Raw genomic sequence first — 26,662 nt, 5'->3', positions numbered from 1 at the left:
TAGGGTTTCAGTGTATTTTGTTTTTTATAATAAAAATATCGTCGCATGCGATTGGACGAATGCTCAAAGCACTTACAATGCATTTGCCAAGGGGAATACGTCAAACGGGGGTGAAAGTAAAAGAGAGAGCTAGTGGATTCTGGAAGCTGTCGTTTAAGTAAATAGAGCACGCGAAGAGACACACGCCCTCTCCATTATACACCCTCCTGTACTATGACCCTTTTTTTAGGATCGCCTAAAGGATCGGGACAAAAGGGTTGCCGGCAAACACACATACGATTTAAAATGAAATTTTTTCATTTGTCAGGCGCAGCAAAGCAACCATCATAAATGTATGCTATCACGACTCAACGTCGCATAGTTGAGTTTTTATTCCATCTCATTTTTATTCCAAAATTACATATGCATGTCTTTCTTCCTTTCTCTTTCGGACTCTCGTACAAGAGTCCTTGTTCGACGAGGTTGACGCGCCAATGACGTGAATTGAAATCCGGACTTTGATGTCAATCAACCTTGGTTGGATGATTGGAGTATTCAAACATGACGGGTCCTCCATAGTTGATTTCGTGGAACAAAGAACCACTTTCACATGGGCATATTGTGTCGTCAAGATGGTGGCTCTTCGTGTCTACTAGAAATAATATCGAAAGGTTCAATATATATGTACACATCCAGTCGCCATAACTCTGTCCACTCGACTCCCCATAAGTCTCCCCTAACGACGAAATAGGGGTTTTAGTCCTTGGAAAAGCTCGATATCGACTCTATGAATATAGTTGGCATGTGAATTAATAAAATCGTGCGGTTAAAACCTCGCAAGAGGAATATATACGCAGATGCACGCGCTGGCGTTTGCCTGAGAATCCAAAGAGGGTGTACAAGCTCAAGGGGGTGGACGGAAAGCACTTGGATCTCTGGATACGAGTGATTAGCGATATTTTATTTCGCATGGGAAAGCCGACAGATGAGAACTAGTTGAGTGGGAGCTCAGCTCTCTCTTTCATTATAGTAGGCTTCGCTTGCTTCCACCCCTTGTCGTCATTCCGTCTCGATTTATATCCACGTGTGTATATTTTGTGCTTATATGTTGTGCCATCCCTTTATAAACTCACCTCGGTAGACCGTCGCGCTGTCATGATGGCGTTACATCCAATATTCTACGGCTTAAGCATGAGACCATGTAATTTCAATCAATATGAGGAAAACAATTGTTTGTGCTTGTTATTATGCCTAAGAAGAACAATTGAATAGTCATAAATTCTTATAATTTCCCTTCCAGAGAAGGGTCAGTAATAATAAGAGAGTTTCAGAATTTTTTAGCATTTAATATTCGTTAGGAATTTTATTTAACCCATCAATCGATACTTTTATTTATTTTTACATTGAAAAAATAACTTTTTAGTATTTTTTGAAAAGAGATTAGCAAAAATAACGAATGAACAAGTTGAATATCATTGTAAGGGTTTTCCATTTTTATTATATTGATAGTAAGCATCAGAAAGTTTTGATTAGGTTCAGAACTATAAAAAGAGAATATAAGGTATAGGTTCCAATATGCATAATAAGAATGAGGCGTTCAGAAAATATTAATCAACAGTTTAGATAACAAATTGAATTTCAATTTAATGGTGGAGAATATTTTTAATCTACTTATTTTTCAGTAAAAAATGATAACAGTTTTCATTTTCTTAATTTGAAGATAATTTAAATTTTTTTCAAATGCCAATTACTTATCAAACATGCGAATTAATCTTCTATGATACCAAAAACCAATTTTTCATTAGCAATTGAACCTTTTTAACCTTTAACATTAATTCTTCTTTCCATGTTACCTGACACAAAAAGGAGAGCACTGACTCGTAAGACAATTTTAATTCAAAGAATCATCAATTGTTTCACTGTCAGTAATTTATATGCCGACATTTTAATACAGGAAATATTTTTCGACCTAGATATTAAGTAGAAATATTAAAAGTCATTAATTAATAAAGCACTGCTCATTAATCTATGACATCGTTATATATAAGCTCTCCATAGTCATTATTTCATTGTCTATGAAAAATATTTAGTATCCAATAATATACACACGCAACAGAAACTCTAGAATCAATGTCCACCATTTCTATTCTTTTTGAGTGGATTTTATGTACACAAAAATGTATGTGTGTACAAGCAAAAGCTGCACACGGATGGTCGGAGCTCGACAAACCCGTCCTCGTTAGCAGCTGCGTGGCATCCCCCGCTTGTTACACAATGCCTGCACCCTCCCGTCCCACTTCTCCCTCAATACGAGGGATAGGATAAAAAAACCATGCGATGGGTGGATTAATGACGTCATAGAAATGTAGACGAGCACCTGGCATCTGTCAGTACTTTTGGACCAATAATAGAGCTTCTTTCCAGTGACATTATCAAGACTGTCCCCATATTTTTCTGGTGACAACTTCACAAAATGGACGATCGCTAAAGTATCATTTGATTCTAAAAAACAGATATTTTTTACACTCAATCATCTACAAATAATAATTAATAATTTTCCGTGCAGAAAAAAAAGAATTTATAATTATAATATTGAAAACATAGAAATTAATTGAATGATTAAAAAGGTTTTTAATAAAAAAAGCTAGTGAAATTATTTGAATTTTTTAAATCAAAGTAATGAATGAATAAATTTTTAAAAGTTTAAATAATGAAATTTAGTAAATGAAAAATATTTATTAATATTGAAATAAAATTCTAATAATCATTCATAAACTTCAATTATTTTTTATTCATTTTTTGCAACAGTTTTTAATTTTTTTTTTGTACCAATTTTTGCTAATTGAATTTTTAAAAAATTCCTTCATCAACTAAATAATGAATTTTTTTATTACTTTCAAATGGAGTTTTGTTAAATTTTTTTTCATGATAGAGTTATCAAAAAATTAATTGCGATAAAGTAATAATTAGATGAGAAAAAAAGAAGTTACTCTCAGGAAGGAATTATTATAACAAGCAAAGTAAACAAACAACTATCCTCACTTTTTATCGATTTCTCAAATAGTAATGACGAGTTTTTCGCACTACTTTTTTAACGTCAATCATCTTTATCCTCGAGGGCAAGAGGAAAATAATGGAATGAGAAAAGAAAAGAAGGGTCTTATCGCCAAAGCGGTTTGTTTCATTGCAAAGTAACATCACTTTGCCACGCGATGTAACGCCTTACCGAGAGACTTTCATGTTCGTTGCGCGTACCAACCCTGAAGGATACCACCTGGCTTCTATTTCACGGGGAAGTGGTAAGGAAAAAGTTGGTGTGTACTCCAAACCGGTACAAATTGCTCGGAAATAACAGGAATTTCTCAATAATCATCAACAATCACTCATCTACAAATAGACCATTTTTTGTTCTTCTCTCGCAAATCTTAAATATCAATATTCTATTTTTGACAGTTAAAATTCATCCTTCGTCCATGAGGTCTTTTTTCGTAAATAGATCTCTAGTTCAACAATCTGTCCCACAGAGCGACCTTGGACCGCACGAAGAACCATGCTGTTTATTAGGTCTTTGTTGTCTTGCTCCAGGATGACATCGAGAGCATCAAAGGATGACAAGCATGAGAGGGTTGGTGGCCATTGCGCGTTACTATATACCACCATAGAACAGGACAGGTTGTCCCTTCTAGGATGTAATTAAGACACGCCACAAGTGAATGGTAGTGTCTATAGAGATCTTCCCTTTTCCTTCGCTTCGTTTTCTTTTTCTTCAGGTCGTTGAATAAGCTGGAGATTGAGATAGGGTTTTTCTTGCCTTTTGGTTTATGCATAAATTAGAAACGCTAATGGGACGTTGAAACAACCTATATTCTATTGTCTCTACAGTTTAACATCATCAAAGTAAAACTTTCAATATTTTTTATCAAATATTTAAAATAAGCTTCTTCTTCTTCTTTTCAGTTATTAGAAAAAAAATCTAAAAGTACTTAATGGATCATAAAATTAATTCTTTAAATTATTACTTTATTAATTATCAAAGTATTCAATACTTTTTTTAACGATAATTTTAAAAATTAATTTTTTTAATTATAATTTATCAACATTCAAATAAATACCTTCAAGAAAACAAGAAGAAATATGAATGCAGAATTGAAATAGCAGAGAGCGATTAAATTCAAATTTTTTATAAAAACATTATTTTTCTGCATTTTTTTCTTTCACTTCCAAGCGAATTACCTTCATCATAAATCAATAAATTCACTGAATGAAGATATTGATTGCATCAAGTTCAATTAATTTATATACACTCAACTCTTTAATTCATAAACTCATAATCACGTGAGAACTGATCAATTCGTCAGTAAACATATTAACAATCCAATCTCACATATTTTTTTTATCGAATAAGGAAAAAAGTTAAATACAGTTTAGAACACTGACACGGTGATAATGATTCTATAATTAGCTTCTAGAAATTTCCGAGTATTTTGTGTTAATGAGTCGTCCACAGTTCTGAAGACATCATACAGACATTAACTGATGAGTGTTCACTACTTCTAAAGTAGAATACATGAGTTGTAGTTGAGATGATATATACAAGTAAGGAAAAAAAATGAGAAAACAGTTAATAAAAAAATTGAAACGTTGATAAATTTCGAGCAAATGTGAAAGGGTACAAATAAAAGAATGATTTTTGGTGAACAAAAAAATTGTAGCACAAGGATTAAAGGAGGTCAGTAGCCTTTTAAAACGTGTAAATACATACAATATATATAATCAAACAAATATAAATAACGAGAGATGTTGAATTTCTCTTCTCCAATTGAGTCAATTCTCAATCACATCCGGAGAAAGATATGAATTGTGTGCGCACATAGAGCGTGTCGTGTTCTACCGCAAGATTTGTGAGAAACACAACCACATGATTCAGGCGAAAGACTCGCGAATGCACATGATTATACGAAAGAGAATCAAGAGTGTGTGTTACTCTTCGAGTCTCTCTTCCCCGTAATTACCAGGATTCAACCTTCACCACGGCAATTTGTCAAGGCTGTAATATTCTTGACTGTGGCATTCGCAGCTATATACACATATCGACCAACTTTATGCGATGATATAGACTCCCACCGAATCGGATAAAATCTCAGTCTCCCTCCGTTTCACTCGCTATATCTCGTTATCTCATCCTAATAACCATCCATTTTGAAGGCACAAGAATGTAACGCCTTCTACAGCTGCTCGAAAAATAAAAATCACTCCAAAATAATACCAATCAAACTTCATATTTATATTAAATATTTAAATTAGATTGATTTTCAATATTATCAATTCTAAAGAGAGAGAGAGAGAGAGGAAAAATGTTACCTGGTCAATGAATGAATTATTAACTTCTCCAGACTCATTAATCCACAAAAAAAAAATTCCTGTCGACCTAAAAGGGATGGGTGAGGAGTATAAAACTCAAGCCGCGAGAAAAATCGAATCTTACACGGTGACTCGCATGTATTGTTCATTTCCTTTTTTTTTATTCTTTGGGTCGTTGTTTTTTTTTGTTACTCCGGAGAGGGATCCTCACACACTTTCGGCTGGTGTGTGTGGCAATTGCGCGACCCAGACAGGTTGGTGGAACTCGAGCACATCTTTCCTATCTGGAATGAGATCTTGTTCGATGTGTATATGCTTATGTGGTGGATGTATGTGTTTATAAAGAGAAGGAAGAGTTCCCTCCCGCGGTGCAAACGCGATTCGTTACGAACACTTTTCTGCTCCGTCGCGGAAAATTGACGTTACACGCAGCTCAGATTTTTAATCGAACAAAGAACCTCGTCAGAGTGTTTTAAATGTTGCTTATTGAAGGTTCGGAGAATTTTTTTCAATTCATTATCATTAGTGAGATTGATTTTAAATATTTGTTAAAGTGAATTTTTTTAATACATCAAATTTAATTTATAAATAATACATATTTTTTTTGTATCAAGTGTAAGAGTGTAAATTATTGAAATAAATATGAACTTTTGATTTTATCTAGTTTGACTTTAACAACTCTTTAAAAATTTAATTTATTGACTTTCATCAGTTCTAGAAAGTGTTTTAAAAAATACTACATGAAATTAACTAAATTAGAAGTTAAATAAAAGATAAAATTACTGGGAAATGAGACGTATTGAATAATAAAATTTCCATATTTTCTCAGTATTTCCAAGATCTCAATTTACATTTGTCATCAAAGTGAATTTAGAAAGTACTAAAATATAAAAATGCTTTTTAAATCAATCTCGAGTCTAAAAACAAAGATAAAACTGCAGTAAAAATAAGAAAATTCCTGTTTAAGAATTTTTCACATTCCATCTACACTACTCCAAAATCATAGAAGCAAGCGGAAAATGTTGAAAGGCTATTTTATGAGGGCCTAATTGGGATGAAGACATCAATGAAGATATACACGCGGTCACACACAAAGTGAACCTAAACACTAGTCACTCGGTGTAAACTCTAACATTCTAGTGTCACCAGAATTTTTGTTTGTCAGACCCGAACATGCCGACCATCATACCAAGCAGTTTATAGGATTACATGGGTTCTAAAATGTTTCACTAAGACGCAATACATATGAATTAATCCTCAACTTACTTAAACTTGGCCTCCAATAATTCTGTCCTTGAGCACAAATACAATTTTATCTGTTAGCACTTATCCTTTTGCCACCCCGTGTGGCCAACATACCTGCAACAACTATGTAAACACGAAAATCTCTTGTAAGATTTTCTAACAAATTTTTAATTGCTTTTCACCACCTTGGAATCTTCCGACACTCAAGTTGCAAAACAGACAGACAGTTATAAGGATAAGAATCGAAAAAAAAGCATGCGTGCCGTATGTGCATTTATAACATCGAACACATACACACACGCACGTCACAAAGATATTGTGCGCCTACTCCTATCGTTACCCAGGATTTAATTAACGCGATTTATGACATTCGAACGTCGCAAACCCACGCGGGTATATAAGTCTTTGTCACTTTGTCAGCTTATTCACACTCGGAAATATTAAAAAGTCAGAATTAACGATGTGTGACTTAACTCAAGTATAATTTGAGAGCGCAAGAAATCTTATTATTATTATGTAAATATTATCTTGGTATTTAATTATTCAATTGTTAATAATAATAAAGGTAGTTATGGGTTATATTAATGTATAAAGTCTAGTCTATTGTACATATGAGTATATATGTAAATATTATGTCGCAAGAATTGTTTTATATCTCTTTCTCTCTCACTTAGTGTTAATAAACGTAATCTCCCTTGTCCCTTTTGAATTTGTGCAGACGCGTGCGAGTTTGCGTGCAGAAGATTACGATTGCGTACCAGGAAAGATATTCTCACTTGAGACTTGCCGTAGGGTAAGAGTCTACAAAGTGATTCGTATCTCCTCCGAGAGTGCAACTTGACGTTCGATCTCTAGGCTCGAGCTACGTTTCCGCGATACAGTTGACAGCTTGACAAATTGCTCCTTGATTCACGTTTTCGCTAGAATCAATCATCAAATAGTCGCTAGCTGTGACTTTTTATCACTTGGACTATCGTAGAGTTCAATCTCTATTAGTAATTTATTTCGTAATCATGTTTATGACCACGTAGACTTGAGAAATTATGTTTTTTTTTGTTTGGAGTAGGAATAAACGATTGACAGTTGACATCGTGCTGAGTTTTAATTAAATTTTTTCCAGAGAAAATTTTCCATTTTTTTTATGCTGATGATTGGATGACTAATAATTAATTAATAACAATTGTTATTATGCAGTTGATTATTTTTTACATTTATGAATTAATATAATATATCGACAAGTGCAGATTTAATAAAAGGATTTTTTTATTTTGCAAGAAATGATTTAAAGATATTTCAATAATGAAACATTTGATTTATTTGTGAATTTAAACAGTTTATTTTTGTGTAAAAGAATTTTTCACTGGAATTAAACTGTGTGAAATGGTTTTAATATCTTGTTATTAATTAAGATAAATTTCAGAATGCATTTTTTTCTCATTGGGAAATTTTTTTTTAATAACAATAAAGGCTTTCAAGGCGAGGAAAAAAAAATGCTGTAATATTTTCTTATCAAATAAGAACAATTCAAATTTCAAAACATGAATTAATTATTTTATATTATTTCTTCATCATTGTCAAAACTTTATATAAAATATATTTCAAAAAATAAAATTCCTTTCAAATCAATAACAACAATAACTACTTTTACTTACCTTGATTTTATTTAATCCTTCAAAAATTCAATTTTTTTTACCTTTATTTCAACAAACTCTATTAAAATTAATTTTAAAATAATAATTCATAATTAGAATTCAAGACAAAAATCCTATAATAATATTTAGTTTCATTAGTCCTCAAATACAAGACCTTCTGACCGCTCCACTGACTCCCTGAAAATTTTAAAATTTTTAAAAAATAATAAATAACCAGAGACTAATTTTCCATAGGTGAAAAAATAATATTAAATTATTTTAAATGATGAAAATGACGATCTGAAGACAAGAATTAATGGATATGTGGTCGGGATACCTTTTTATCTTTTTGTTTCTTCATCTGGGAAAAAAAATTTTGTAGAAGCGCCTTACCTAACACATCAACCCCCGATGACGAGGGTCTCTCTCGCGCTCTCAGGAGCACCATTCGATCTTTCAAAATTTCAGGCGTTCTCGGCGACAGGCAGACAAAAGGACCGTGCCGCGAGCACTGCGCCGGGCGCTACACAGTATTTTCCGAATTTCATAGCAGCAGGCATCGATTGTCTGCAGCACAGGGGGGGTTGTGTAGGCAGGTCCTTCAAAGACCAGCCGATTTGCTGCAGAAACTTTAGATGCTAAAATCATTTAGATGACAAGACAAAATTATTGTGGTGAACTAATGAATTATTAAAGATCTAAAAGATGATCATCATTGATTGTTATCGTTTGGGAATAGATTTCAGAAGTCAATGAAGCTTGAAACATTCAAACAATATTTTTCTAAAATTATAAACATTAAAAATTCTATAACAATCACTATTTTTTTTTTAATAATAAATTTCTTCATCTAAGCATAATTTATGATTAATTTACTTGATACTCAGTGATGTTTTAATTATAAAAATAATAGTGGTAGTTATTATTTATTTTTAATAGCATAACTACTGTGTTATTTAAAGAGTTTATTATTGATTTAAAAATAGATCTGAGTAAATAATAGTAGAGTAATGAGTTTATTTAAAGCCCATAAATCGGATAAATCTAGAATAATATTTTTTCAAAATGATGGAATCAATTAATGTACTCAATATTTACTCTGACACTTTAATGCGAAACACTTGTAGTCGGCTTGTAACGTCATCCTATCAGTAACCCTTGACTTGCTTCAAGCAAATAGTTATTAATAAAAATATACGTCAATAAATTCTCCAATTTCCTGACTTAAACATGAACTTTAATCCCATAACTGCCTTGTTTTCATTCGAATTATCCTTAGACAATGTTTACCACAAGCAAAACTGGTCCTGCATTTCTCTGAATAAGCTTATCCAGATTTGCGAAATCTCTTAGTCGTTCTGAGTCTTTTGGTGGATTTAAAAGGAGCAGGTTAGTCAACTGAATATGCGCATAGGTCTGGAAGGGATATCTGCCTTCGTGAAGACATTTTAAGAAGACGTAGTGAATAAGAAAAGATTTCCAGACAATTTAAAATTGACACTAGATGCTAGTCGACTTGCTGGACCAGAGAAGAAGTTAAACCTGTCATTATCATGGACTTGTCTCCCGTAGTGAAAATGTCAAATGGACTTTCTCTTGATCATTTTGTCTCTGACTGGTCCATGTGTCTTTTATTTCTCGTATGCCGTCTTTTTAATGTTCTATCGAATGTCGAAAGATTGTTCCATGAGTAAAGAGGCGGTTTGATCAAAAGAATCTTAAATCTAACATCTCGCGACACAATATAGTCGTGTCATCTTGAGCACTGTTGTTTCCCTACCCTCTAAAATCATATGTTTCCATCTTCATTTATACCTGGCTTTTTAAATATTTTAAATTTCATAATTCTACTCTTAGTTTTTGATACATGACTAATTTTTCTCTGAAGAATCTTATTTTTAATCCTTTAAAAAATTCATTTGTTACGGATTAATCAATTGTTCCAGTCTAAAAATAGGAGAATTTATCCATGACAAATATGTTGTTTACAATATTATAAATAAATTAATGAACTATTGAGAAGTTACTTTAGAACTCAATTCAGCTGTTAACAAAATACTGTTTTAATTCTATCAATAATTATAGCATGAATAACTTAATAATCTTAATGAATTCACTGTCATTAAATATTTTATCATCTCATACACTCTGACAAATAATAGTTGAGTCTTTTTCAAACTATTAGTAGTAAATCCAAACAAGCAAACAAATGTTAATGAACTTATTTTTTGTAATAAAAATAATTAATTCAACATAAATAACGTTAAAAATATTTCTTTATTAATGACATATTAATTATTATTAATAAGAAATTAACCGATATTATCTATGAATTTATTGCCAATAAATATAATTACTGCTTTTTCTACAAAAAAGAAAGTTAAACTAAAAAAATTTATATTCTAAATTTTTTTTACCCACATCAATCTCTATAATCGATCACACCAATTTTTTATTCTTAAAACAAAACATTCTAAAAAAACAATAAAAAAAAATGTCAGTTTAGCTTTTAAAACATGTCCTAGATTACATCCAAACAAAACCTGCATCAAAATCCCAAAAAAACACATCCGTTATTAAAAGCGATGATGTTATCAAGGATATAGCGAAAAGAATCTGCCGTAATACTGAGTTAAAGGACGCATGGTTGGATCTGATTTTCCGAGGTCATTGGGACGTGCATAATATTTTAATGGAGTTTGCGGAGAGCACAGGGCACGAGTTCGGAGGTTGAAAGGGTGGAGTAGGAGCGCCTCGACACAGTTTACATACCATTTACTCTCGCCCTCTGCAACTCGTGCCGTCGTCCCCTCCTGTTTGCAATGTTGTACAAACTGGCTCTGGTGTTACTTACGATAGCTCTTCGTGGTCATATACATAGATACATACATTTATATCTCATCTACAATCATCCGCATAATATTCTCTTACACTCACACACACACACGTACATGTACATCCATAAACTCACTCATCTCTTCGTTCGTTCCTTTCTTTAAAACCTCATCTTTAAAAAACACCTTAAAATGTCTTTGTTCGGGCTAAAAGATCCATTAAAATAATTTACGTAAAATAAAATCATCTAAACTTTCAACAGTTCAGGTGATTAATCGTCGAAAATTATAAACTCGTGACATCAATAAAATAAATGATTCTACCAAATTTGAGGTAATGATGTGGAGCTGAGCATGAAGAAATTATTTTTTGTGTCCAGGAATTTTCCTGATTTTCTAGGGAATAATTCAGGGGTAACGTTGCACAAGTAATGTGTGATGAGAAGGGTCTGGTGTAGGAGTCCATGACGAAAAGTCCGACTGGTTTCGATAATAAATGATACTTGATAATTAGCAGCTCTTTTTCTCTCATTCGATAGTCGATACTCCCTTCTGTTTGTATGGGTAACGAGCGTAGCCAAGACCTTGAACCTCTCTCTCTCCCTCCCTGGTGAAGCGCCGACTGCAGCAGGTGCATTCTATTGTCTAAAACTGCAAGATAACTGCACGAAAATTGCACACAAACTGTCAGTAAACATACCATGACTGGGTTGACAGAGGTTATATTATTGCATTTTTTCTTTCTTTTACAGTTATCCCTTCGTATACACAGATTTTTGACACACAATAGACGGAAGTTAGAGTTCTGCGTAGAAGACAATGACGCTTGGGCAGGTTGAAATTCGATAGTTCCCTGAGGAGAAAAGTCATTTGCATGCGGACCAGAGGAACCCGATGGTATTGAGAATATTGTCATGGTCTGAAGTAGCTTTTTTTTTCTTTGGTGACATATACTTTATTCGGTAGCTTTTAGTTACGCCAACGATACTCTAAACTCATTCTTTTTGTATTTTGTACTTTCCAAGGACAATTGTCATTTTTAAACCATAGTATTTTTGACAGTTACTTGTTTTGTGACAATGGAGACTTTTTAAAGAAAGTATTGAGATGCACACTAACTCAAGTGTTTATTTTTTGATGATGGATTTATTTGCTAGCTCTTGTGTATTGAAAATTTTCAGCTACATTTTTTCTGTCTATTTTATTCTTCATTTAAAAATAATAAATCAAAGATAATACATTACTTTTGTCAAATAGAAAAGTGTCTTGACAGATCACCATCATTGTCACTGCAAATCCAAGTGATTGATAATTAGAATTGAAAAACTAAACACTTTAACTGTTTACTTTTTTTAACATCTGAATTTGTTTTAACAAATATTTTTCTATTAAAAAAAAAATGTCAATGTCTATTTATCGTGTTTTATTTACCAGAGAAATTGATTTGATAGCTTTTCATGTTTTTTTTTGTAGCTTTATCAATATTTCATCGTTAATTTTCCTCAAAATTAAACTCTTGTGTTATTGAAAGGTTCATGTATTCCTACTAATCAAGACTTGAATGGTAAATCTATAGAAAGATTGAATAAATGAACATAGAAGTTGGTTTTCATATACATCAGAAATATTATAGCTCTAAAAAAATATTTTTACATGAAAATCACGAACAATGGTTAATTAACTATAACTGACATGTAACGCAAGCCACAAGCGTACGTTCACTTTTTGATCCCTTTATTTCCCTTTATTTTTTATCGTTCACTAAATTTTCATCGAATAACAGGATTCACCAAATATTGACGCTGCTGAAAACAAGGGTGAAAAGGACGAGAGGTAGAGCTGGCAAATCCGATACACAGCTTCCCCAGAGCGTCATCTGCGTCGACTGTGTTTAAAAAAAAAAAAAAGTACTTTTTTTACCAGAAAATGGTAGCAGAGCATGTCGACTAACTCGATATATATCTGGTGGCCTACTGGAATTCATTGAAACTGCCAGGGTTGGTTGAAAAAACCCACGAGAGATAAAAAAAAAAACAAGAGGGATGATGAGAGGTAGGGCAATCCGCTAAATGACAGAAGGGTGAACAAGCAACGCCGGGTAATCCCGTTTGTATATTACACAGCTATAGGAGTAACATTATATGATTTTATTTCCGTATAAAATATCCTTGATGAAAAAAATTTGATTTGGAATTGTTACTGCCTCAGTTATATATCATATAACTCATAATAATTAATTTATTATTCATTTCGATCAATTTAATAAAGATTTAAATTGTGTGATGTGTAAATTAACTGTGATTTTTGATGTATTTTTTAATTTTTATGAGAGCTAAAAAAAACCTTCCTGAATTTCAATTGAAAATATAAAAAAAAAAGAGGAAAGAAATCAGGAAATAAAATTAATAATTTAATAAATTGTTTTAATCTAAAAATAAACAGCATTATTTAGTACTTATTATCCAAAATGAAGGATAAAATTAAAAAAAATAAAATAAAACAATAATTCTTTAATAAATATCACTCCATTATGATCACATAATCTAAATGTAATTAAAATTTTCTGTCATGCTGAAAAAAAATTTCGATCAATCCTAAGGCATTTGAAAAATAATTTTTTTTAATAGCGCAAGGTCCTTGGAAGATACATGGCGTGATCGTCATCGGTCTTTAATTAAATGGAAAAAATCGTAGAGTCATTAATGACAAGTGGCGCCCAATCGGGATGACTCCATGATTTCTATTGAAGCAGGACCCAAGAGACCGCTGTTTCGACGCGGTTTTTGAAGCGATGAGAGAAGAGGGAGGAGAACCCAAAAGTCTTGGAGATCTCCTGGTGAGGATCGTATACGTTATGACAATAAGAGCGGCCACTAGGAGAGTCGTTCTCGCTCGTGTTAGACACACCGGCTCTTTAATGTTATCGATCGAATAACGTAGGTAGTAAAAAAGAAGAAGGGGAAGAAACAAGTTTCTTCGTCTCACTGATGTGTCCGGAGTGAATAGTATCACTGATGTGTGAGGCTGGAACTTTCTCATCATCAAGAGGTAGACGAAGAGCGATTATCTCAGACGCATTATTGTGATCCACAAATAGTCACGCCGGAGCTGCGCTACTGTGATCAAAGGAGCTAAAAAAATAGATAAAAAACTATGGAATTTATGAGAAAGATGGACATAAAAATGATCCTTACATTCTTTTACTAGCTATCATATATCCAATGCAATTGTTTAGGGTTTACTGACTTTCTTGAATTGCGAATGCAGGTAAGCGAAAAGCGTGACGATTATCAGGGGAAAGCGTTTTCAATTAACGTCTCTGAAGGTAACTTCAATTGTTATTCAAGGACTTGCATTTATTATCAAACTACAATTGTCAATAGCTTATTTTCTTGTCCAAAAACACCCTCAAGTCTTCTAACATCACCTATCACATCTTCTCATTTATAATTACATCATTTATTTCCATTTTGAATGACCAGAGTTCAAATTATGATTCAATTAAACAGAAATTAAATAGTGAACATTAACATTCAATTAAAAAACTGTGGCTCCAGTGCTTGTTTTTAAATGAGAAAATTACCGTCAACATTAATTAATCTTATCTGAGTTATTTCTAACACTAAGTGATAATTATGATTACGAATCATTAAAGAGTAGCAAATGAAATAATAAACATAAAAAAAGCTGATAAGTAAGGTAACTAATTCAAGTTGATAGAAAATTAAATCCAAGAGCTAGTATTTATTAGAGAATAAAGAGAGCTTTTTCCAGTTATTTTTCTGTATCTTTTTATTGGAGTAATACCAATTGCAAATATAAAAGCAACGAATTAGAGTAAAGCTAAAGGGATTTGAAAAACCTTCTATCAGTAGTGTGGTATACTTGAGTAAAGCATCAAGCAGGTTGATGAATGCTCTGGTTGCTGGTGCTCTAGTACAGTGACTAGCACAAGCAGCAGATGCATCTTATGGTGGGGTTGAACGCGACGACTCAAACGACGTCGACAGTAAATGGCGGGGGCGGAGGTTGGGGTGGGAGGTCGAGCTGGTCGTTGTTCGCGAGTAGGGGGTAAGTAAGTACCGAGTCGAAATACGCTACATATTTTTCTCTCTGTCTGTATCGCTGTGATAGCAACATTCGCGACTGTTATATCTCTGTTCGACGCACGCAGCCGAGCACATTAGAGTGGTGGGGACTAAGCGCACTAGAGGTAGGGAGTCCGTGACATCGTCTCGGCACGATCACGACGACGGCGACGGCGACGTAGGTGACGTGAGACGAAGTATCTGATGCCCCCACCAAGTGCCACGCGTTCACGTATACACGCGCTGATACACATGAGAACGCCAGCAGAGCTTCAGCACAGCAGCCCCTCTCACTTTTTCCTTGTTTACGTGTGTTGCAGCACTCGCGCGACTGTCAAGCCTCCAGACTAGTCCTGATGATGGTGGGGATGTCGCCACCAGCCCACGACGTCCTGGAAGGGAGGACAAAAGCGCTGTAGGGAGGGTAAAGCTTCCAAGTGACTGCAGTGGTGGGGAAACAACCGAGGTCGCGGAGAAGGAGGAGATTCCACCGGCTTCAGAGACTGTCGAGCCGACGGTCGTGTTTGACGTCGCATCCCTCGTCCTTTACGGCTCACGCGCGCTACCAAGTCGACTTAAGACTCTACTTGATCAGTTGTTTAACCAGTTGCCACACGCGAAAGTGACACGACTTCTAGCCGCATTTGGCTGGACCCACGAGGATTATTGTAGAGGATACATACTGCAGGTGAGTGTGACTACTGTGAATCCCATCATCATCATCATCATCATCATCATCATCTTACACACCACACACTGACATTTAGACACGTGCACTTTTATTATATTTCCCAATCATTTAAAGACTTGTTTATTTATTTTTTTTTTTCTTTAATTGATGTCAACCACTTTTGTCATCATCTTTTCTTTAAAAAATCTCACTTGATTAACTCGGACGTGACTGACTTTGTTGACTTGAACTCTTCTCTGTTGTTGCGTATGAATACAGTGTTGCTGTCTGATTAACAATAAGTGTTTACTCAATCCGTGTAATTCAATTAAACAGGTGTAAATTAATCGGGAATAAATCAAAAAATGTTAGTGACAGTTCGACAATTTATATTATAACGATTGTCACTAATTTCATCTGATGATTCATCTTTCAAACTGAACTTGTGTTCATATTACTTCAACAACTAGAGTTGATATACAATTATTTCTGATATCTATATCCACTCGTCAATTGTCATGTCAAAATTATTAGGTATATCCTTTTCTTTTTCTCTATCTCTCTTTCTCTCTTAGAAAATTGTTCCGAAAATAAGATGATCATATGTGTGGCATCGTATACCGCATGTGAATTATGAGTGAAGACTAAAAATAAAACGTCTCAAGAAGGCAAGAGATGAAGAAGAAGAAAGTACGAAAACTATACATCTATACCATGTCTATTTATTTGACCATCTGTCATTAAGAGGAAACTGAAGAAGAATTAAGCAACGAAAAAGTTGAAAATCTATAAAGCAAACAACGAAAATCTATTTGGTGATTGAAAAGTGGACGATTAATAAAAACTTGAAAAAAAACTCATTACAAGTGTTTAGTTCTGTGTTATTAAACAAAGTGAACGAAATAATTTGTGACAAAGTAAGTGACATGAAGTCACGGTTGACCAAGTCTACCGACGGATTACAGTGATTGGAGACTCAAGTGACTGATGAATCAGCTCCAAAAGATGACAGGTCTGCGCATTAATTAAAGTAATGGCGTAATGTATGGAATTAGAGTCAGTGTAGGAATAATTATAATATATTCTAAGCAATTTACTACAAGAAATAAATTAGTGAAAAATAAGGAAAATAAGAGAAAAAAAAAACTTGGCGAGTTTCCCTCGCGTGCATCAAACACGGAACTCTTCATCGACGCGTCGAAGTCGCGTGTAATCGGTTATGGTTGCAGATGGACGAACTGATGCATCTGAGATGCTTGCTTGAGTATAAAAGAAAGATAGAGAGAAAGTAAGGAAGAAAAGATGAGTCTGTTGGTTGCGTGCGTAAAACACTACTCGAAAATTTCGCACGGGGATACTTGGAAGACGGAGTCGAAGGTGACCAGTGATTATTAATGTCTCTCCTCCTCTTTCTCCTATGGGAATCACCAGGGATCCGCATAGAAAATGGGGAGTATCCGTGTAAACCGAATTGCGCCGACGTTAGCGTGAAATTAAATGTATGGAAAACCGGTTTCTCTTACTATGATACTCTCTTGGAGTATTGCTGATCGTATACAGGATCAACACACTGAGAAAGAGAGATAGGATTTACTCTATAACTCTTAGATTCTAGGTGGCTTAGAAATTATTTTAAAAATCTCATTCGCAACACACGACTTTTTCTTCTCTACTGCACCGCAATGATCGTGATCGTTTATTGCAACTGGGGGACAATATGAAGAGATGTGGACATAAATACGTGACATGAATTATTTTATAGAGGAAATTGCATTTTTCTGCTCAGATTCAGGTGATATTGATGACATGCTTTTGCACACGTTCAGAAAAAAAAGTACTTACAAAAGGGGAAAAAATTAAATTAAAAAGATTAAAATCATTTCCTTTTATACTTAATAATAAGCTTTAGTTGACATAATCATGTGATTCATTTTCTTTACATTTATCAACTTTGTATCTTTTTAGTTCAAATGATAAATTTTATTATACTTTTTTCAATTTTTTTAAATTAACTAATACAATTTATTTAATTCTTTCTATTATTAACAATTGGAGTAAATAGTAGTTTTTTATAATAAATTGTACTAAAGTTAAATTTTAATAATAGAAAATTATTTTCTCTCTAATGAAGCAATAAATAAAGAAAACTACTTCATAAATATATCTTGTTGATCAATAAACAATTAAATAATGTAACTAATGAATTAAAATAATCATAAAACAACTTCGTTGTAGAATAAATTAATTGACAGTTAAACATGATTAATATTACTTCCGAATATAATAAAAATAAATGAGATTCGAAATGATTATTGAATAATTTTTTTAAACTTTGAGGAAGCAATTTCTCTGAAAATTGAGGAAAAAATAAAAATTAAATGCAATATTAAAGAATCATAAAATTATATTTTATTTGTTCATTTCGTCTTTCTATTTTACAGTTTTCTTAGAATGCATTCTGGTTGCATTGTAAAATGAATATTTACGTGTCGAAGAACGAAATCACATACGAGTTAAAGAGCAAATGAGAAACAGAATAAATAACCTTTGAGTTAAAACGCGACATGCGGATGGATGATTACTTGTAATCGATCGCCTGGCTTAGTACCAGCTTTTTTATTTTTTTCAATCATTTTTCTTCACCAGTTACACATACTGTGAGATTGATCGTTAAAGTGAAACGATTGATTTTCTGTCCTCGATAGTTTCAATGCTTATTACACCAACGTAAAATCCTGATTACATTTTTTTGTCGGATAAATAAATTAAAAAAAAAAAAAACAAAATTATACCAACGACAAGTTTTATTTAGCAGACTTTAATATTCATTTAATGATTATTTATTATTTTATTCAAGAAAAAGAAAAAATAATTTTTTATTTATAATCTATAGTCTTTGTCATAAAATTAATGTTTATTGCAATGAAACCTTAACTTGGAATAATGTCTCCGCAAATACGACAGATGGCTGGAGGCATTAAAAAGCAACAAAAAAAAGCATATTTCGTATGTAAATTGTCGTTGGAAGCTGAGTGAGTAGCATGGGAAAGTAACTTAAATCATTCTCATACTTAAGAACTTGTTACTTATATGCATGTTTTGGTATTTCATTTTTTTTTTTATTTCTTTCACTCTTTATTGAAAGATTGCCTGAGGACTGTCAAATTATAGTTAACTTATGTTAATATCGATATTACTCAAGATGCCGACAATGTTGACTAAAAATTGTACACCACAGTTCTGGTTTCAATCATTACGACGTTCATTGCAAATATTACATACACACAGACATAAAGAAGTTATTAAATATTCATGGAGGATGTAACTTCCGAAGCTGTTCTGTCAATTTCACTGAGCTTCTTTTAATAATAATTATTTCTCCTCATTAACTTGTTCATTATTAACAAGCTATTTATCAGCATTGTTTTAAAATTATTAAATTTTTGCACACACTTTGTTTCCCTACAAAATGGACAATGGAGACAAAGAGACAGAAAAAATAGAAAATAGGAGGTCGTGCGGTAGCTGCAATCCAATTTAAAAGCGGATACAATCCGCCTTGAGATCTTCACGATTTCTACACACGAATAAGACAGGTCCACCGAGCGTGAAATCATATGCGATGTCCAGTCACGGATGGCACCTTCGATTGCCTCCTCCTACGTTGTTTTCTTCCTCTCCTCCTGCTCCGCAACCTGAATCCAAGTCTTTGTATCGCGGAAAAAGGTATCGAGTTTCGTTCACCTGACGTGTAGATGGCGCTAGCTGTCGAGTAGTTAAACTTGAGTTGCAGGTGGAGGCGGACGTCCTCGAAGAAGTGGGGACGGAGGCCGAGACTTTTCCACACTCGCATGTGCAGTCATAGCAAAAGGAGTTGAGGAAATCATGACACGAAAGTACTTCTGAGCACGCGATTATATACCAGATTAGCAGAGAAAAAAAAAAATAGCCAAGCTAACAAAAAAAGATGCAGAATATTTGGATTGACATAAATACGTGTTGTAGAGATGGCTTAAACTAAGTCCCACGATCTTTGCAACCTGTCGACGCGCGACCCGAATTCCTTGGAGCGCGTGACGAGCACATATATATACGAGAATAACCCAGAAGAGTAGTAGGAGATAAAAAGGGAGGAAAAGGAGTGCTCTCGTTCGCGTGCGAGGATTAAAATTCGAGTCTCACGATTACCTTTCGCATTCTCACCATCCGAGTCCAACAATTTAGCTCCTTACATTCTTTATCCTTTTACATAACCGACGTTTAACTTTGCCAGTAGATAAACAGTGTAGCACATATACACCACAACACCATCTCATGCACAGTAAATAGCTTCTTCAAGGAATCAGGTTACGGATATCTTTCAGTTAACACACTTAAAAATGCGTCACGCATCTTTCTAATGATGAATCTTTACTATCTGGATGCTTTTACACGTGAGATGATATAGAAAGATATAATTTCTCTTATTTTAAATCTAAGAAAGAGCTTCAAATCGATTATTATCGTCGAATTACACCAGACGACTAGGCAGTACTATTAAATGCACCAAGGATAAATTTACTTAATGGATGGTCCGGGGCAGAGAGTAGATAGATGATAGCAAGCGTTACGACGCCTATGACTGCTTCAAGCCGGTCTGTACTTAAATCTTAAAGTCACCACTACTGTGTAAGCATCGATGATCTTATAGGAAGTCAAATACATTCAACATGCGAGCATAGAAAGAGTAAAATACGCGACCTCTGCCCGGTATCGACGGTTACTTTTTCATTTCTCTCATTCTTATTACATTCCCATGTGCGCCACCTCTTGCTTCCGTGACTTTAATTCTCGATTATTATGATGGACGTTAACGGACCGTGACCAATCTCTATTCAGGATAAAGCAGGGGTTAGACTCCCAGTCATAATCGAGATGTATTTAATTTAATTGAATTTAATTATAGAGATGAAATTGAAGATGTCTAAAAGTACCCACACCGGGCGGTCTTCTCTTCATTTCTTGAGGAAATATACATGATATGAAAAGCGTCGCGGTGCTCTGGCCGTCCTGCGTTACCTCCAGCTTGTCGGTATGCATAAATAAACATTCTTCAACGTGTGAAGCTGAGGGAAAAGAGGGAGACAAACTGACAGAGACTGTATACACCGTCACCCTAAATTTATAAGAAACTTGTGGAGATTTTGCGTTTACACATTTCGAAACTGGATTATTTTAATCCACTTCCAATGATATCGCGCCAAGTTTATGTAAAGTGTGCCAATTTTTTTTATATTTTTTTATTATTTCAATGTAACAATCAATTATCTACTACCCTTTATTAATTTAATCGTATAAAAAACATTCATACACATTCATCCAACATTTATCATTTATTTTCTAATGAAACATATTTTTAATTATTAATTGTTTTTATTCTAGGACTCTCAGAACGGCCCACTGCTGGACCGATGGAGCATTTGTTCAGCTGAAGAGGAACCGCTGGTTCTTCAGCAGTTCCTCAGGTTCCCAGAGACGCGTCCATACGTGCAGCAGCTGTTGCTGGCTGCCGGCACTCCAGCGTCGTCGGATGCTATGTCACCGAGCCGACGACCATCACCGCCGACTATGCCATTAGCTCATTTACCACCATCGATGCACTTGCTTCATTGTCGACTACCGCATCCTGGATCTCGTTTAGCGTCTTCGCTACCTCCTACGACCTCGCATTTATCCATGTCGCCGTCTGCACAAAAGCATTATACACCATCGACATCTGCAGCTAGCGCTACTACCAACGTAGCTAATTCTCCACCAAGAAGCCTTGAATCTTCGAGTTCTCATCTTGCTTCGCCACTTAATCGACTACAAAGTATGCAGCCATTTGACTTTCGTGAGCTTGGAAGCCTTGGCTTGCCAGGTTTCCCACCTCTTGGTCCACCACCACTAGATCAACTCTTGCAGTCTAGAAAATCAATGAGACATCCACAAAGTCCACACAGTCCACCTCATCATTCATCAGCATCTCAATTGAGGCCACCAATGCCAGTAGCACCGATCTCCACTACAGCTTTAGCTTTTGGTCATCCTCTCGCAGTCGCTGGTTCATCAGGAGCTTTACCTCCCAATTTTCCAGTTAATTTCTCCCACCCGTCAATGGGGAAACTCAATACCGCTCTAACTGGTCCAGTTGATGGTCAAAGTACTGGTGATAAGAGTGAGTTTGGATCAGAAACTGAAGATGATGATGAAAATTCTGGCAGTGCACTCAATTTGAGTAGAAAGGATTCTGTTAAACAAGATAGACAGAGACATCAACCTATTCAAGCTGCTGTTCCACTTCAAGCTGCTGCTCCACTTGTCAGACCTCAAGGTATTCCTGGTAGAAAGTCTCAATCTCCAGGCAAACGAAGCCAATGGGGAACTTCATCTAATTTACCGCCTAATCTTGGAACTCCTTTCATTAATCCTGCAACAGGCAAGAAACGAGTCCAGTGCAATGTTTGTCTTAAAACTTTCTGCGATAAAGGTGCATTAAAGATTCACTTCAGTGCAGTACATTTACGAGAAATGCATCAATGTACTGTAAAAGGCTGCAACACTAAATTCAGCTCACGAAGATCCAGAAATCGTCATAGTGCTAATCCTAATCCTAAACTTCATTCTCCTCATCTACGAAGAAAGATCTCACCGCACGATGGTCGCTCATCAATGGCTCATGCTCTTGTCCTACCTCAACAGATTGGACTTCCTGTTCCTGCAAGTGGATTAAATCATCTTCCATTTGGATCTTTTCCATTGCTGACACCACCACCTGATCTCCGTTCACCAGCATCGCTTTGTGCTTTAGACTTCAAGCATCTAGATCTCTCATCAACTCAAAGCCAAGTCATGTCATACGACGAGGCTATTCATCAAAGAATGATAACCACTACTGCAGCTACAACAACTGCACCAACGACTGGTCCATTCTCAGCGTTTGCTAATACAATTACAACAACTAGTACTCACCTGAAGGGATCATCCAGCACTGCTAGTACTGCTGGAGCATCACCGTCTTCTCAAACACCGTCAGTTATTCTTGAAGGTGAAGAAGAAGACGACGATGAAGAAGGTATTGTAATTGTTGGTGATGAGATGGATTCAATGGATGCTGGAAGATCATCAAGGAATGACGACGACCAGTCAGCTCCATACAACTTGGCAAAACGACCAAAGTTGTCAATTGGTGAAGGAGGTGATGAAGATCTCGTTAGTAACACAGACAGCGTTGATGACACTGACTCAATGGGTACAATGGATCATCATTCCACGTCTTTCAATAACGCTCACATGCAATCCAATGTCACATTTAATAATCGTGGTGTACGAAAAAGAAAGTCACAGCATCCAACAAGATGTGCTATGGCTACAGAAGCACATTCATCGTCGACTGATGGAGACTCTTCTAATGATGCAGTTTTTCAAGATCAACCCGAAGACATGTCAATGTCTCGGCTAGGGGCTGAACAACAGCGTAAATCTTCACTTTCACCACGTAGATCAATTGCTGACAATGAGCCAAACAATCAAGTAGTAGTTGAAGTGAAACAAGAATATTCAGAGAGAACTTCAGAGACTGAAACCAATACTGAGGAGCCGCAAGATGAACCAAGAGATCTTAGTTCTCGAGCGAGTAGCGTGAGGTCACCTAAAAGACCTCTCTCACCTGAGCCAAAGCGAGAGTCTTGCTCACCCCACGACAGAACTTCAGTAGACGAGCGCAATGATGAAGTACTCAGTCAACGTCGTAAAAGTCGACGTAGCAGCAACGAGGTCGAAGGAGAGAAAGACGAGAAAGAGAATGTAGTCGATGATGAGCATAAAGCAGTGGTGAAAGAGGAAGTTCCTGAAGAAGCTACGCAAGAAGAAGAGCCCCGTGTTCCAGCTACGAACGAAGCTGATGAGGAGGATGATGATGACAATGACGATGAATCGAAGGATGGAAGTCGTCGTAAACGTGAAGGTGAGCGTCCCGATGTTCCTTCCCGTGCCCCGAGCTCGATCGACAACTATCCAACCGCTACTGACGAACTCTCCCTCGACTCCTCGAATGCTTTGCGTCAACTCGAGTCCTTGTCGCAGGGTCGCATGATGGGTCCATACAACTCAGGGAGCCGTTCGGCGTCGAGGCCTGGCAGAATCTCTACCAGCCCCACCACCAGCCCTATCCTGATGCAGGACAACACCATGGACAATTACTCTCGTGGCTCGCGCTCGTCCAGCGCCTCGCCCTCCACAGCGGCTATGGATACGGACAGTAGTCTCATCACCTACGCGAGGTACGAGAACGGTGGTTTTGTGAGTACTCAGGAGGTTCCACTTGATCGAGAAAACCCACGGCGATGTACAGCCTGCGGCAAGGTCTTTCAAAATCATTTTGGTGTTAAAACACATTACCAAAATGTTCATCTTAAGTTGATGCATCGCTGCAGTGTTGATGGTTGCAACGCAGCTTTCCCGTCCAAAAGGTCTCGAGATCGTCATTCAGCCAATCTCAATCTTCATCGAAAATTACTCTCAACTACATCCAGTCCACCACTGTCTTCAAGTTTACCACCGAGCCTATCTCCAAGAATCGAAGACTCTCAAATGAATCCTCTGCTTCACAATGACTTTCTCGCTCGGCTTTATGCTGATGCAGGAATTGGTGGACTTGGTGGTTATGGTCTACCTTCAGCAGTTGATCTAGCTGCAAGAATACCGCCTCCACATCTATTGATGCCACCACATCTAGGCACATTCCCCGGGCTATCATCATTCGCTAGCCATCTTGCTGGTCTCAATGGTCTCACTCATCAACATCTGAGTCAATTAAATCATCTTACAAGGCTAAATCAAGAACGAGAATCCTCTCAGAGAAGCCCAGTTTCTAGACCATTATCACCAGCAGCTTCTCCAACGTCAGAAGAACGTCAAGAAGAAATGAAATGCACCATAGCCGGATGTGACAGAGTCTTTGGTTCTCGAGCGGTACGTGATGCTCACTCGCGTGATCCTCAGGCTCACAGGGACCTGCCGGTCATCTCCACTAGTGGCTCGTGACCAACGTCCGCGTATCCGCTCGCAATCTCCCGGCGCGGCTACGAACCATACCTTTAATCCCAAAATCTAACTTGGAGAATTGAATATCGCTGAACTGTGGGATGTACTCGATTCACTCGTTCTCACTCAACAAGATCCAGTGTCTGATATATCAACCTTCATCTTCTTTTTTCGTACTTTCTCGTTCGTGCGTTTCGATTCGAAATATTGATATTTGAAAAATATTTTTAATGTTCAATGCACTTACAAAAAAAAGAACCGACTATACGAATGGAACATTTTAAATAAATATATAAATAAAATACATATAAATACATATATAAGTAATTAAAAAACTGAGTAGATTGAAAAAAAATAAATATTTATTGTATTAATTCAAAAGTGATGATTACAAAATCATAAGAACTTTATCATCGTTGTGATTGCGTACGTTAGTAATGTACGCTAATAAATATTTAATCATTAATCAGCTTAGTAATATTGTATATATCAATTGATGTAATCGCTTAAATTGTTTTAATCAAAGTATAATTAGATATTAATCTACTCTAGAGCCAGAATCTGGCACTAGATTTTGTAAAATTTGAATGTTTAAAGTCGTTGATAAAACCAGTGGCAGTGCTTTAAAGCAATGGCAATAAAGGTAGAATTATTTCCAGAGTGTTAATTAATAATATTATTCATTGATTAATTATCTAATCATGCTCTAATAATAAATATAAAATATTAATTAGCTCTGGATTAGCTGTAAAAGAGCGAGAAAAAATATAGATAAATAATATTTATTTGTTTCTTAGAGATCTTAATTAATTGATTAATTAATAAATTAAAGTACATTAACAAAATAATTAATAATATCGGTAATACTTATAGGCCGGCTGGTAGCAGGCACTGCCGTAATTTCCTTATCTTAAATAAATCTTGAGAAAAAACTTTTTAAATTCACTATCATAAACATCGTATGCTCTTTTAAATGTAAGACTAATTGATCGTATAAACAAATTTAAAAACAAACAAATAAATATTTATAATGTGTATTTAAGGTGCACATTTATAGTGAATTGAAAACTTTTGATTACATTGCTGAGAAATAGAACACTACTGCCTGTCGAGTATCATTATATAATCTCACAAGGTTGAACAGAATTTAATTCAATAAAATGTCGCCTATCAATGATCGCTTTTATCGTTCAATTAATTGTTCTCTTGAATTGTAAATATGTTGGTTAATTAATTTGATGATAGTAAAAGGAAGGTATAAAATCTCGTGCGTTCGTCCCCAAGTTCTATATATGTTAAATAGTTCAAATGGACAAACTTTTTTATGCTAATTTTTAGTAATCACTTTGCATCAGCAAATTGTTTTTATTCATCATGAATATCATCATGAATAATATTGATATTAATTAAAGCCACTTTTAATTATAAATGTGGTGGCAATTAAATAAATAAAATAGAATTAAAGTGAAACATAAAAATAGCAAACATATATCATAATAAATTAAGGCGAAGCGAGAATTTACCATTGTAATTATGTATAAACCAAACGCTATGATGTATATTATAGATCAATTATAAAAAAATCATTCATCATTATAAAAATAAAAATATCTATATGAAAAATTAATGGAACTGTGTCATTAAATTTTATTATTCCTTTTTGTGTAATTTATTATTAATGCTATAAAAAAGACAGTAATTCTCAAGTCATTAACTCAATACTTTGTGTGTGTGTGTGTGCTTGAAAACTCAATTTATCGTAAAACACAGTAAATTAATTTCTTAAGTAAA

General features: G+C 35.0%; 1 protein-coding gene across 2 annotated transcripts in view; it reads left to right on the top strand.

The window, feature by feature from the left end:
• Positions 1-26,416, top strand: part of LOC118069727 (zinc finger protein basonuclin-2-like) — a 123,427-nt gene extending 97,011 nt beyond the window's left edge. For both annotated transcript variants that reach the window (XM_035088021.1, XM_035088022.1), the window contains 2 exons: positions 15,459-15,826; positions 21,230-26,416. In XM_035088021.1, the coding sequence (XP_034943912.1) occupies positions 15,459-15,826; positions 21,230-24,871 (4,010 nt within the window). In that variant the 3' untranslated portion in view covers positions 24,872-26,416. The remainder of the gene's footprint in view (positions 1-15,458; positions 15,827-21,229) is intronic.
• The last annotated feature ends 246 nt before the right edge of the window (positions 26,417-26,662 follow it).

This window comes from Chelonus insularis, unplaced genomic scaffold, assembly GCF_013357705.1.
Source record: "Chelonus insularis isolate UGA/USDA-ARS -01 unplaced genomic scaffold, ASM1335770v1 contig_42_pilon, whole genome shotgun sequence".
NCBI lineage: Eukaryota > Metazoa > Arthropoda > Insecta > Hymenoptera > Braconidae > Chelonus > Chelonus insularis.
Note: the sequence above shows the minus strand (reverse complement) of the source record. Positions and strands in the feature narration are given on the sequence as shown.